The sequence below is a fragment of the Narcine bancroftii genome, chromosome 9 (genome assembly GCF_036971445.1).
Source record: "Narcine bancroftii isolate sNarBan1 chromosome 9, sNarBan1.hap1, whole genome shotgun sequence".
In the NCBI taxonomy this organism is placed as follows: Eukaryota; Metazoa; Chordata; class Chondrichthyes; order Torpediniformes; family Narcinidae; genus Narcine; species Narcine bancroftii.
Genome location: NC_091477.1, coordinates 100,206,601 through 100,220,022, shown reverse-complemented (window position 1 = coordinate 100,220,022; position 13,422 = coordinate 100,206,601). Strand labels below are relative to the sequence as shown.

General features: G+C 37.8%; 2 protein-coding genes across 9 annotated transcripts in view; one reads left to right on the top strand and one right to left on the bottom strand.

The window, feature by feature from the left end:
* The window catches only part of LOC138742518 (probable cation-transporting ATPase 13A4), a 55,690-nt gene extending 53,700 nt beyond the window's left edge, over positions 1 to 1,990 (top strand). Inside the window, exon 24 of the mRNA XM_069897021.1 lies at positions 816 to 1,990. Coding sequence (XP_069753122.1) covers positions 816 to 1,127 — 312 coding nt within the window. The 3' untranslated portion in view covers positions 1,128 to 1,990. The remainder of the gene's footprint in view (positions 1 to 815) is intronic.
* A 6,156-nt stretch (positions 1,991 to 8,146) lies between these two features.
* The window catches only part of plaat1 (phospholipase A and acyltransferase 1), a 46,087-nt gene continuing 40,811 nt past the window's right edge, over positions 8,147 to 13,422 (bottom strand). For all 8 annotated transcript variants that reach the window (XM_069897014.1, XM_069897016.1, XM_069897015.1 and 5 more), the window contains 3 exons: positions 10,159 to 10,297; positions 9,020 to 9,288; positions 8,147 to 8,311 (listed from right to left, as the gene is read on the bottom strand). In XM_069897014.1, the coding sequence (XP_069753115.1) occupies positions 8,210 to 8,311; positions 9,020 to 9,288; positions 10,159 to 10,297 (510 nt within the window). In that variant the 3' untranslated portion in view covers positions 8,147 to 8,209. The remainder of the gene's footprint in view (positions 8,312 to 9,019; positions 9,289 to 10,158; positions 10,298 to 13,422) is intronic.

Here is a 13,422-nt window from a genome sequence, read left to right as displayed (position 1 = left end):
AGTCATAAAGACAGAATAAGTAATTTCCCTGAGGATTTAATTAGATCTTAATATTCTGCTCCAACTTGTGTCTCAGTTGCAATCCACTACAGCACCAGGTAACATTTACTCTTGACTCTCTATATTCAAGATTTGAGGTCCTGTTATTGTTACATAAACAAAATACAGAAAAATTATTTTCCTTTGTTTGCCTTGTAAAGGTGCACAAAGAGACACACCACCAGTCCACCTCTCAGGGACATTGAATGTCTGTGGATCATGCCACCTTCTCTGATGCCACTGCCTCTTGCTCCTGTAACCTCCTTAGTCCAATAGCCTCTTATCTGGGTCAGTGGTGAACCCAAGCTCAAGGCATCAAAGAAACCCTCCTCACCCCCCTGTCTCCAAACACCCAACGCTAATTATCAGTACCCTCACAAATCCCATTCCTGATATCTGGTTCCCACAAGCCTGCATCTTGGAATGACTTCTTCAACCACCCAGTCCCGTGCTAATACACTGCTGTAAGGTCTTTTCCAAGGCTTCTCCTGCTTGGACGGTGGGTGTTCTCCTGTTGATGGTGCCCTGCACAATCTGTAACCTGTCTTGGGCATGGACCACTATGGGTCTCCAATATAACAAAAATGCCACCAGCCCAATTTTGGAGGTGGTTTAAATCTTTATTTGTCTCTACATTATTAGAAAGATTGTGCATTTTCTCCATGATCAGCTTGATCATTACCATAAGCTCAAGATGTTAGTATGATTTTCTTTTGGTTAAAGTATGAAAGTTGCAGAGCGATTGAAGAAAATGTTGGTTGGTGTTATTTCAATAGGAAATGATAATAGAAAACAGACATCTTTGGTTGTTTCTGAAAAAGTGTTGCAAAATAAAATCAATGAGGCGTTACAAGAAGATGCAGGGAATAATAAAGAAAGAGCCAAATTGGCCTCCAGGAGAGACTTCAAATTATACAACCTGTTGCATCGTGGATGAAGAAGTTCTGGAAGGGCATTCTAAGATAAGCTATGAAGATGATAAAAACTGTAAAGAATCACTGAATAGATTTGCAACACCTACTTCTGAGCAAATTGAGGAGGCAAAACTGCAAGAAAGAAATAATTCAAGAAGCTTATTTGTAGCATAAACAATGAATTTTAGTTCCACGTTTAGCAATTATTTCATCTCCCCATAATTCCAGCCGCCTGAAGATCCTTGGTAGAGATTGTGTTGCACACTAATGTACCAATATAAATATGGGAGTAATGAAAATTATTAAATATAATTCCTGTGTGTTATGGATACATGAAAGTAATTTAAGAATTTCTGGCAGTTCACTTTTAATATTTCACACTATTCTGTTTTTCACAGTTGGCATCATAAAAATACATTACGGCATAATGTGGTTTTTATTCAATCAAAATGATTAGTTTATATGAGATTCCTGAAAAGATTATATGATTACTTACCATTATATTTTCTGAAACAAGGTTTAAATCCATCATCTAGTCAAAGACATTAATGCAAATTGAATGCAATGTGTTTTGTATCAGTAACAGAGACAAATAATCCACATAATTATTATTGCTTAATTATCTCTGACACCAAACATCAACTTGTATACAGTATTTGGGGACAGCCTAATTCAGCATCTGTTAAAGATGCTGTTGAAGAATATAACAATAAAGACTCTCAATTTTTTAAAATCGGTTTTCCATCACACAAAAAACTTTCAAAAAAGTTGCACTGTTTTTGTATTTGGATGTGCAACTTTGCCTTATTGTTTTCAAGTAAATGTACCTATTTTTATAGAGAATGTATATCAAGTAATTGCTTTACAATAATTGCCACCTTCCTCTCCTCCTCCAACCACCCCCCATGCACCTCTTCATTCGGGCCCCTACCTTGACAAAGGGCTCAGGCCTGAACTGTTGGTTATTCTTTATGTCTTATAGAATATATGTAACCTGCTGAGTTTCTCCAACACATTTGTGTATTGTACATATAAATAACGGATTTGACACTCTGCCTGAAGATTTTTTTATTGCGGTGATGATTCCTGGAGTATGACATCTCTAGCCTACATGAATTGTCAGTTATCAAGGTTCTACTGTTGCTTGGAAGCCATCCCTAAAGAATAAAAATTCTTGCAACTCTCAACCAATGCTGATCTCAGTACAACTAGATCCCATCCTCCAGATAAACTCTGTTCCATTTTTCCTGTTGGGGTTCTTTATTTTTGTTAAAAATTCTTATTACCTTGTTTCTAAGTTTCCATATATCAGAACTTGCAAGGAAAACTGAGTGGATGCCAGTGTTCATGTTGCATCAAATTCACCAACACTGTTTTGCATATTTTTAAATGTAGAATCCTTTGATGAAGCTGCTGTAAGAATTCTTTTATGTGAGGGTGACTTTACCAAGATTTCCTTGATACCCAGAAAGGCCTTTCTGCTGTGAAGTAACATTTTAATCCAATGGGTTACAAGTTGAATTTTGACAGAAAAACTGCAAATTAACAAAATTAATTCTAAAAATGAAAAATGAAGGAATTTAAAAAGCCTGCTTTTTAAAGTTTTTTTTTTACTCTTTTTTTTCCATTTTCTGTTTGATTTTCTCTTTTGGATTTATGAGCATTTTATTATTATCAGTGATGGTTTAAGTGATTTAGATATTGAATGGTTAAGACATGGTAATAGCAAATATAACACTGTAACACTTGTCACATCTCAAGAAGGTGAGAAATCATTATTAGTATTTTTCAGTTCAGGCTTTAACTGCTTAAAATTGCATGATTATCCATTGATTAAAAATGTAACTCTCAAAGTGGACATTTGGTAGTCAACAAGAATGTGCTGTGCCAAAAGCCCTGTTTCCAATATGGTATGATTAGATGTGGGATTAGGATGGGGAAAGGATTTGGTTAAGGCATTATTTAATCACTCTTTCCAGTTTCTGATCAGTTTATTTTGAAATAACTATATTTATCAAAATTGTTTAATTTTACCACATCAATAGTCACCTCAAATAACTGAGTTTGAACCCCTGACCCAGTTCTGCCTTTTCCTTCAGGCGAAGGTTCTTGCTCAGCTCAACAATCATATTCTCTTCTTTACCTCCTATTAGCTTTGGGAGACTTGCTGAGTTCCTCCAGTATTTCTGTGTTTTTACTACAATCACAGTATCTGCAGACTTTCGTGTGTCACTCTCTTCTTCAACTTTTTGGGTCAATGATGACTTGCTTTCACTTCAATACTGTGGTTTTTGATGTGGTCGATGAGGCCAATGTGAAATGTGTAGCCTTCCTAGAAGAGAAAGGTAGGTGGGACTTGGAGATGAAATACTCCTTCAACTATTTTTCCTGATTTTTTTTTACATGAACCCAATGTCTATGTTATGCATTACATAAGGTTCCTATGGGACCATTTTTCAGTCATCCTTTGTGTAAGGAACATTTTGTCATTTATTAAATGAATCGATAGGCACTTTTAAGCTGCAGCACCTGGGTAGCCCTCCTGGACCCAGGTGTGATTACTGGGCACATTTTAAGCTACAGGGGAATTGACCCATTAAATCGCCATCCCAGTAATTTAAGGGGGAATCCCACCCCCACGATAACGCAGTAAGTGACATGTCACGCACTCAGGGAATCTATCGGTAAGTCTCCCCTGCTCCCCGCCCCCCCCCCACCCAAGGGCGGTCAGTCACCCCCACCCGCCCCCCCCAGTAATGTCTTGCTGCCATGAATGTTGATCTATCACAACCAGAGGGGCATTTGCAGCAGTGGAAGTTCGCAGCCCCCACCTCAGCGGCAGCGACCTCTCTCCCCCACAGCAGTGACCCCTCTCCTCTCTCCCCTGTGGCAACAACCCCTTTCCTGCTGATCATGGCACCTCCCCCCACAGCATCGACTTCACATCCCCCCCCCATTGTGACCTCTCCTCTGCCCCTCACCCCCCGGGTCCTGCGGCAGCAACCCTTCTCCCCCTCCCCCCCCCCCCGATCGCAGCAGGCACTTCACCCAGGGGTTTCTTTGTGACGCCAGCATGCAAACACTAACATCACAGGGGTCAATGGGTTGGCCATTTTGCTGTTCAAGCTGCCAGTTGATGCAACCTGGTTAAGTTTAACTGGGTTCCCTGACTACCTCTAAGGTAGGTCAGGGACCGGGTTGGATTTGGACCTCACTGACCGGGTCGTATCCTTTCAAGCTGCCGGGTGAATGGGGTCTAACTGGGAAAATTGCCCGGTTAACCCCATTTTACATGATAGCTTGTAAGGGCCTAATGATCAAATATTGGTCTCTAACTGTTCATGTGAGCACTGTCTGCATAATTCTACTCAATTACTCAGATTGGAATGCCCTTTGATTATTCATTGGAGAGGAGGGAGATTCCCATTCATCCTGGCTCCAATCAAGTGAAAAGATGAAAATAAGGAGCTATGCTACTGTAAAAAAGATGAAGAGTATTCAGAAAATTAGATGTGAGCAATTTCAATGTAGCTTCTGATAAACCTTTTTATCCAAGCAGTACCAACATTTATAGTTGTTTAATTTCAAAAGCCTTACACAACTGGCTTGTTTCGTATCAGTCTTTATTTGATATTTCTTGCTGGGAGAAGATTTCTCACACAGCTCAATCATAATGGTTAGAAAACTGACTGAGAATATTTTGATACTTGGAGTAAGCCCACGAGGCCACTTGCTAGGTATTATATGTGAGAAACAAAGAACGTTTATGTTTCATTTGGCATCATGGGCCTAGAGGCCAGTTCCTGTGCTGTACTGTACTATGTTCTCAGCATCATGAATTGTGGTTCAAATTTGGATGCAGCCTGGCTTGTAGAAAAATGGTGGCGCTGTTATTATGGCAACGCTACTGCTGGTGTGAACCCACAGGGAGCGAGGAACAGAAATGCAGCACTTCTGCGGGTCCAACCACCCAGTCAACTGCTGTCAGATTTGCACAATTTTGAAAGGCCCTTTAAAGGAGCCGATGATAATTTTATTTAAAATCCTGCGACCGTGGGGTCTGCGCCCAAGATGGCAGCAGCAATGAGGGGTTGTAGATTCCAGAGGACTGGCACAAGGCACCAGAAAATGGGAAGACCGCACCCTGTCTGAGAAGGAGAAGCAAAGGGACAACCACAGGGATGGTGACCACGGCGGCAGAACATTGAGGGGGCTCCGCGGCTGAAAGACCAATGCATGCAGTGGGCTGCTGGCGACTCACGGTGAAGAACTCACAGAGGCTGTGGGCAGCCGGAGAATGCTGTCAGGAGACTCGTGCTGGGCACCAGGTATCGAGGAGGTGCCAATAGTGCTAAAGGGTTCCTGACCATATCGGAGGTTCAGATCTGGAGATTGGTTGCCAATGGTTTGGAGTGCACTGTGTCGCTGCGGAAGTGCTGGAGGTGACTTGGGGTGGGGGGAGGAACCTCTCTTTTGCTTCTCCTTCTCTGACTGTAAGTGGCCCTTCAGGCAATTTCTGCCAATGGTGAATCTGTCTGCCTTACAGCAGGTTAAAGCAATTTCATGCAATTTGACACTTTTTTTATTTCAATGACAATAAATTGAATCTTGAACAAACACTTAAGAAATTGAAGTTGATGATCCATCCCACTAATTTTTACATGTTACTTAGCACCGAAGGAATAGTTTAAATGCCCTATTTATAAGTTCCAATTATATACAAGATTATAAATTATTTGCAGAAATTTACAAAGCATTTTTTTACATTCAATTTCTATCAAGCACCAATCAATAAAAGTGCCTAAACTTAATTGTGGTTACATCATCTCAACCAGAAGTGCTGCACAAATGTCATTAACTCTTTAAAAAAAAGCATTGTGAAAAAGATTCAAATTGATATTGTGTCTTCAGATTGTTTTTATTTTGAGTACAATCTCACTCAAGGTGCGGCACAGCTGTATCCTGCATCAGCCTCTCCAAACTGGATGCTACAGGAACCCCCACCAAGTAGGCGCCATGCTCAATCTTTGAGCCGATGAGGACGGAGACTGGAACACAGGGAGTCAGATGTTGAAATTTGGGGAACGCTAAGAAAATCAATGTATTGTGGCACTTTTTTTCATATACATTTTATGTAGTTGTGTTTAATTGGAGATAGCTTAAATTTGTGATATTTCACTGTCCTGCAGGAATGTACTGGCAGCTAAGGCCCAAGATGGTGGCGTAGCAGTCGCTTTCAGCGGCCTCTTTGGGACCTGGTGCTTCTGTTCCTACCCTGTTTGTACTAGTTGTTTTTAAAATAGCACTGCAGGTTTTTGGGGAAACATCTTTTTTTTTCTTAAAATTACAAAGCCAACTACTTTTTCAATGTTCTGGTTCTTATTTGTGATTTTTATTCCTGGTTATTTATTGAGCTATTAATTTCATCAATCAATGTAATTCTACAATAGTCACATTTACACAAGAAATTTTGCTGGCAATATGAGAATAACTCTTTTAAAAAAAAATCAAAGAATTTGTTTCTTATGAAACGTGCCTTCAGGACTTACATTTTTCCTTCTCGGCTATCTGCTTGTTTTCCCTTCCTAATCTTTGCTTATCTCCTTTTCTCTGATATAGGGCAATGAATGTAATAGCAAAATAAAAATAATATAAATATTTAGAAAATGCTTATTAATGAAACATCATTGAAGAACTCCATTCTAATTTACATACATTCAACAATTCATTCGAAGAAAGTAATATGTTTAGGAATAATTAGAGGTGGATATCAACTTATTGACTACCCACCTCTTCTCCATTCTACCAGTCTCGGTATGCTTTTACAGTTCTTGAAAATATTCTGATCTGCTTGTCTTTCTTTAAATATTTCTGTAAGACATTTGATTTCTATCTCACACTCTTAGTTGATCACATCATAGAATTTTTTTGTCACTTTGTGAGGAACTTGTGGAGAAAAAAAATTATCTTTTTGACGTACTAGTCATTCTCGCAATTTGATGGCCTGTCACTAAATCAATTCATTTTTGTCCCTCTCCTTTGGTAAAAGGCTGCCGGTTTCGGTATCCCTTTCATTTTCTTAGATCATTCTTGCAATTGAACAATCTTAATGGAGTTTTTTTTTAAGCATGTTGCTTAAATATGTTTAGTGTGAAATCTCACACCAACAGGCTTAGACAACGTTTTTTCCCTGCAGCCATCAGACTCCTGAACGAACCTCATATCATCCTGCTCTTGATTTTGTGCTTTATAAAGCTGTAAGAACGTTAAAGATGACCTGTGACACTGCTCACAGAAGAATCCTCGCAGTACCAGGTATAATATGACAAACTTGAAATTGAAATTATGTTGCATTTTGACCACTTTTTATTTACTTTGCATCATAATTGTGTATAATGTGTTTCGTGTAAAATGTGACCCCCCCCCTCATTTTTGAGGGGAAAGATTTTACCCCCGAGTATAATACGACCCCCTTCCGAGTTACACTGCCATTTCTCTCCCTCTTCTCCCCCCCCCAACCTAGTCACGTTGCCGTCTCTCCCCCCTCTCCCTCCCGAGTCGCACTTGCGTCTTCCCCCCTCTCCCTCCCGAGTCGCACTGGCGTCTTCCCCCCCCCTCCCTCCCGAGTCGCACTGGCGTCTTCCCCCCTCTCCCTCCCGAGTCGCACTGGCGTCTTCCCCCCTCTCCCTCCCGAGTCGCACTGGCGTCTTCCCCCAGTCGTGCTGCGGTCAATGTAATCGGCTACTGATAACGAGTGGTTCAAAATGCACCAGCAAACATCGTACTGCCCTCAGAGCTCTCAATGGTTGTATCTTCAAGTTGTCTAGAATGTAGCAGCAGTCGACTACATTGTTAAACCTGGCAGAATTTTACTCCCGTGTATAATGCGACCCCCCCCCCCCCTACTTTGTGCTCGAATTTCGGTACAAAATTTTCGCACTATTGAAGGCTTTCTATGATTTGTTAACATACAAGTAAAATTCACCAAGAATTTGAAAAGTTTAACATTTCTATCATGGATTTATTGTTGAAAATTTATTGGAAAAGGCTTGCATTATTTTAACATCACAAACAATGCTCAATGCTTTCTAAAATCATTTAGACTGTCTGATCTTTTTCTTGGAAAAAATAAATGAAAAGTAATTAAATTTAATACCGTATAAACTAGCTAAATTATGAGCAAGCAAAAGACATTAAAACCATAAATGTATTCATTTATTTTGAATTTTTATCAATTTTCATTTAGAGCAAATCCTTCAATAATTTCTTTGCCTTGACCTGTTTTGGAATAATCCAATCAATGAGAAGGCACTAGCCGCAGCTGTTACAAAAGAAATGGCATTGATAGCTCTTTTTGCCTAAAGAAACAAAAGAAAATTTGACAATGGTTAAACCAACAGGTCAGCAGCTTTAAAAAAAAACAATTGATTAGATTATTTGTTGATTACTGTGGAATGTGGATAAGCCATAATGAATACAGTTGCTTTACTTTTCAAAAATAGTAAGTTAGATACTTTTGTAAATCCAGAAGTAAGTTTGTCAAATAGAATAATTAATGTTATTCTTTGTCATATGCTTCTTGAAGGACAATAATTATTAACTCTTATCTTCTTAGTTTATTTGTTAAGCCTTATTCTTGGAAAGAACAATGAGATAATAATTTAAAAAGAACATTTATACAAAAATCCTTGTTATTGAACCCTTGAGTAAAAAAAATAAAATTATTTAAGATTTTGAATTATAAAAATAATGATCAATACTTATTTTCAGTTATTCAGAAATCAAAAGAATGGGTTTTACAGAAAAACTTAATGATGTGAGGTCTTTGCATTACAGATTTTATTTTAATCGACTTGTTAATATTAACTCAGCAATCATTTTGAAAGAATCTAGGCAAAGGCTTTTGATCTGTGCTTTCTGAAATAGGGAGTACAGTAATGATCATTATCAACCATCAGTGAGAGGAAATCTAAATTTTCTAAACTTTTTCATCTGTGATTAAGTTGATTACCCGTCCTTGCGCAAAGAAGGCGATCTGTGGTCTACTTGTGATACAAGTCACATACCTGGTCAGATACACCTTCACCATAACGAAGTAAAGTGACAAAATGTTCACAGTTATTCCCAAGCAAATCATAGGACACTTCCTGTCCAATGAGAAACTCAGCTCTCTTAATGATTTCATTTACTGGTAAAGGCATGTGGTTGTTGTCGTACTTGTTATTTATTTTGAAAGGGTCTTGTCCAACCACATCTTTAAGCAGCTGCATTTTTGCTATTGCCTTCCTGCTGAAAACAGACTTTGCACTAGTGAATGAAGTTGGAGGCCCCTCCTCTGCAAAAGAACAGTATGAGAAAAAGATGAGAGAAAAATGCAAGTATTAAATTGTATAATTGTAAAAGTATAGCCATATTTTAAAGGTGAATTTACAATAACAATGTAAATATTACCCATGTCATTGTAGCTACCAATCCACTTCAATTCCCTATTTTTGTGCAAACAGAAACATAATAGAGATGGTATAGGTACAGATGAGATTGATTGAAAAGAGTGTGTGTATGGTAGATACGAATGTAGTCAGATTCAGGATAAAGCATTGAGCACCAAGCTATCAAAGTAATCTAAATGCATGTTGGATATTTCCAGAACAAATGAAAATGCAGATGGGGTACATTTGAAATAAAAAAAATAAAATACTGTAAATATTTAGCACCTCGAGTAGGACTGTGGAGAGAAAAGATGATTAACATTTTAGGTTCATGATCTCTTCTAGAGATGATTTTTTTTCTTAGAAATGATCTCTAGAGGAAAAGAGATTAGTGACTCTCTGGGAACTTAAACTCCACTCCTGCAATTGCACTATTTTGAAAAAAGATGATCAACCTGAATTGTTGATGTTTCTATTTCACAAATGCTGCTTAATTGAGTCGTTCTAACATTTGCTGTGTTTATTTTGTATTTTAGTATTTGCAATTTAAAAAATTATATTTAGCTACTCATTTCTGCATTTTAGAAGACCTTTGCTCAGCCAAAGAGGATTTGAATTGAGTGTTCAGAATGTAAGTATATTTATTTGGACTAAGAAAGGATTTTATAAAATATAAGCATCTACTTTTAAATAAGTTCTAAAATTTACAAATTTAAACTCGAACAAGTACAAAGATTTACAACCCGAAAAGTTGATTTTCTCTTTATTTACCTTACCTAACGGTGTGACATTTATAACGTAACCATCTCCCAGGTACAGAGCCCAATGCTGATATGCTGGTCTAAATATTTCAATCAAGTCCCCAAGGTTCGGATCCCCAGGGTACTCCACACTAAAGTGGTCATTAGAAGCCATCTGAAAACAGAAACATTAATTTATTAAAAGTAATGTGCTAAGTATTCTGCATAATTGATAAGAAAAATATTCAAATTTAAAGTAACATTAAAATATTCAAATTACAATGTATTGGGTTACATTCTACAAACAAAGTCTTAACAAAAACATGCTGGATTCTAAAAGTCTGGAACAGAAGTAGTACATTAAACATCCATCTATAGAGAGAATCCATGCTGCTGAAGACCCAACTGCGCTGAGTGGGTCACGTCTCCAGAATGGAGGACCATCGCCTTCCCAAGATCGTGTTCTATGGCGAGCTCTCCACTGGCCACCGAGAGAGAGGTGCACCAAAGAAGAGGTACAAGGACTGCTTAAAGAAATCTCTTGATGCCTGCCACATTGACCACCACCAGTGGGCTGATCTCGCCTCCAACCATGCATCTTGGCGCCTCACAGTTTGGCGGGCAGCAACCTCCTTTGAAGAAGACCGCAGAGCCCACCTCACTGACAAAAGTCAAAGGAGGAAAAACCCAACACCCGACCCCAACCCACCAATTTTCCCTTGCAACTGCTGCAACCGTGCCTGCCTGTCCCGCATCGGACTTGTCAGTCACCAACGAGCCTGCAGCAGACGTGGACATACCCCTCCATAAATCTTTGTCCGCGAAGCCAAGCCAAAGAAAAGATAGAGAGAATCAGAGTGGCTGAACTTTTCATAAAAACTCAAGAATGCTGGAGCAACTCAACAGGCCTTGCAGCGTCTATAGGAGGTACATTCTCGATATTCAACTTTTGGGATCAGTTCTTGGTCAGGATTACACTTGAGCTCTGAACTCATCTGTTCTCTCCACAAGAGGCTGAGGCTGATTACTGTCCTGAATATTTACAGCAATTTCAGAGAACAAGTGAGTGGGGGGTGGGGGTAACACCCCAGAGATGAGTAATCATATACTGGCTGATCTAGAGAGCTATGTTAACTAAGAGCCCAATAAAGTTTCAAGGAAGCAGCATTGATGAATTGCCTTTACAAATTAAGGGAGATTCACATAAAGAGCATACCGGTATTTGTTTGATAGGCATTGAAGAATACTTAGAGGAGTTATTGATGTAATAAAACTCAACATTTCTTGACAATATTAAATCAAAAAGTCAATTTAATTTTAATACTTTTGAGCCAATTTAAAATTCATAATGTGTTAGGGAAAGGTTATCTATTCATGATCAGAATATCTACCCTTATAATTTCTCATTTTTTACCACACATTTATTAATAATCAAAATATTGCCAAGCATGACTGTTAATAATCAGGAACATCAGTTGGTGCCAGACTTGGCAACTTGTATTTGGCTATGATGCAATACAAATTCATCTTCTATGAAACATACCCAGCATAGCTGCAATATGTCTACTATAAGAGGCAAATTAATATCATAAAATCTTTCCAGTATTTTTCTTAATCTTTTTCTTCACCACATAACAGCAAAATCCCCAACCTGCACATCTTCTTGAAGTGAACTGCAGATATGCTCATCGTGTGCCATGTGTCTTAATTTAGTGTTAGTAATGAATTTTGATATTTATCATTCTATTGGCTCTTTGCAAATCATTTTAGCTAATTACAATAATTAACTAACAGTGTAGAGTGATTTTCCAAGCTGAGGAATTGGAAAATTTCTAATTGGTAGTCATTCATCACAATGTACAAGGCAATCTAAACATAAAAGTAATTATCTTGATAATTAACTTAAAAGATTCGAAGAATCAAAAACAAACACTGACTAACTCAAGGATTTCAGGTACTTCCAATAAGTGTATTGAATTACAACTGTCAATGAGGATTTTTTAAAGAGCTTTTATAATCTCTCTTTTGGGCATTATTTGTAATTGACCATGACCATGAGGAGAACTATGTACATAATTTCTTTTAACATGGGAGTCCTTTTGCATCGTCATGTTATAAAATCTCCAGTAAATATTGGAGATATCATCAACTTCACAGCTGGCTGTCACAGTCATTTGTAGTTCCACGTGATAAAATGTTGGCTGCATTTACTGCTGTTAAGATTTGCCACTATAACTGCTGTTAGGTATAACTGCTGCTAAAATTTGCCATTCTCCTTGATCAAGCTGACTTACTGTTGTGACCTGAACATTCCACACAGTTGTTTGGTGTCCGTCCTGTTAAAGACTGAAGTTACTGTACCGGTACAACACTATTTGTGAAATTTTAAAGCATATGTAGATTAAATAATTGATTGCATCAATGCCATTGGCCACTGTTGTACGCAGGGTGCCTTGGCCTTCCCAATATTGTTATGGTAATTTTCAATGAAGCTAAAGAGCTGTCATTTTCATTCCATTTTCAGTTTTCATTTTCTGGAATTCAATTCTATAGCTATCACAACAAAAGCTATAGCCACAGATGTTCCATTTTCATTTAAAAATGTAATACAAACTGTCAAGACCAAGGTCAGATCTGTTATTTAAGTTTTAGAAAAGGTGAGGAGCAATTTTTAGCTTTCTTTTCCAAATCAGGATATATTATTGTTAAGAAGAGCATTGCCATACTTTGATAAGTTTATTCACCCTTCAGCACCTGACAGACATTCAAGTTTGTATATTTGAACTAACATACATATTCACCACAGTGATAATTTAAATATCAGGCATAGGACCATATACTCAAAGGTAAGGCACAAATTATTCAAAATGTTCACCAATAAAGCCATAAATACATATATATATATATAAATATACTTGACAACATTTTCTCTTTTAATCACTTTAACCTTACTTTTCCCTAGAACAACATTCATAAAAGCAAATTCATTTTGTGTAAGCACTGCAGACTGCATTTTCAGTATGTATTGTTATCTGTTTTCTAACAACCATTTTAGAGATGAAGTAACTTTTAAAAGAAATTTTTTCCAACACAGATGAGATGCATTGTTTATAAAAATAGCAAAGACTTTAGATCTTTGATTAGATAATTTATACATAACTAATGAAGTTAATGGCAACAAATTTACATCTGAAGGGCAGCATAACTGGATGAAAGTGCCAAAAAAGACATTACTTTAAGGTTAGAGTGTGAAATTTTAAAGGGGACTTAGGATACCATTATCTCCATGCTGCTTGAGTT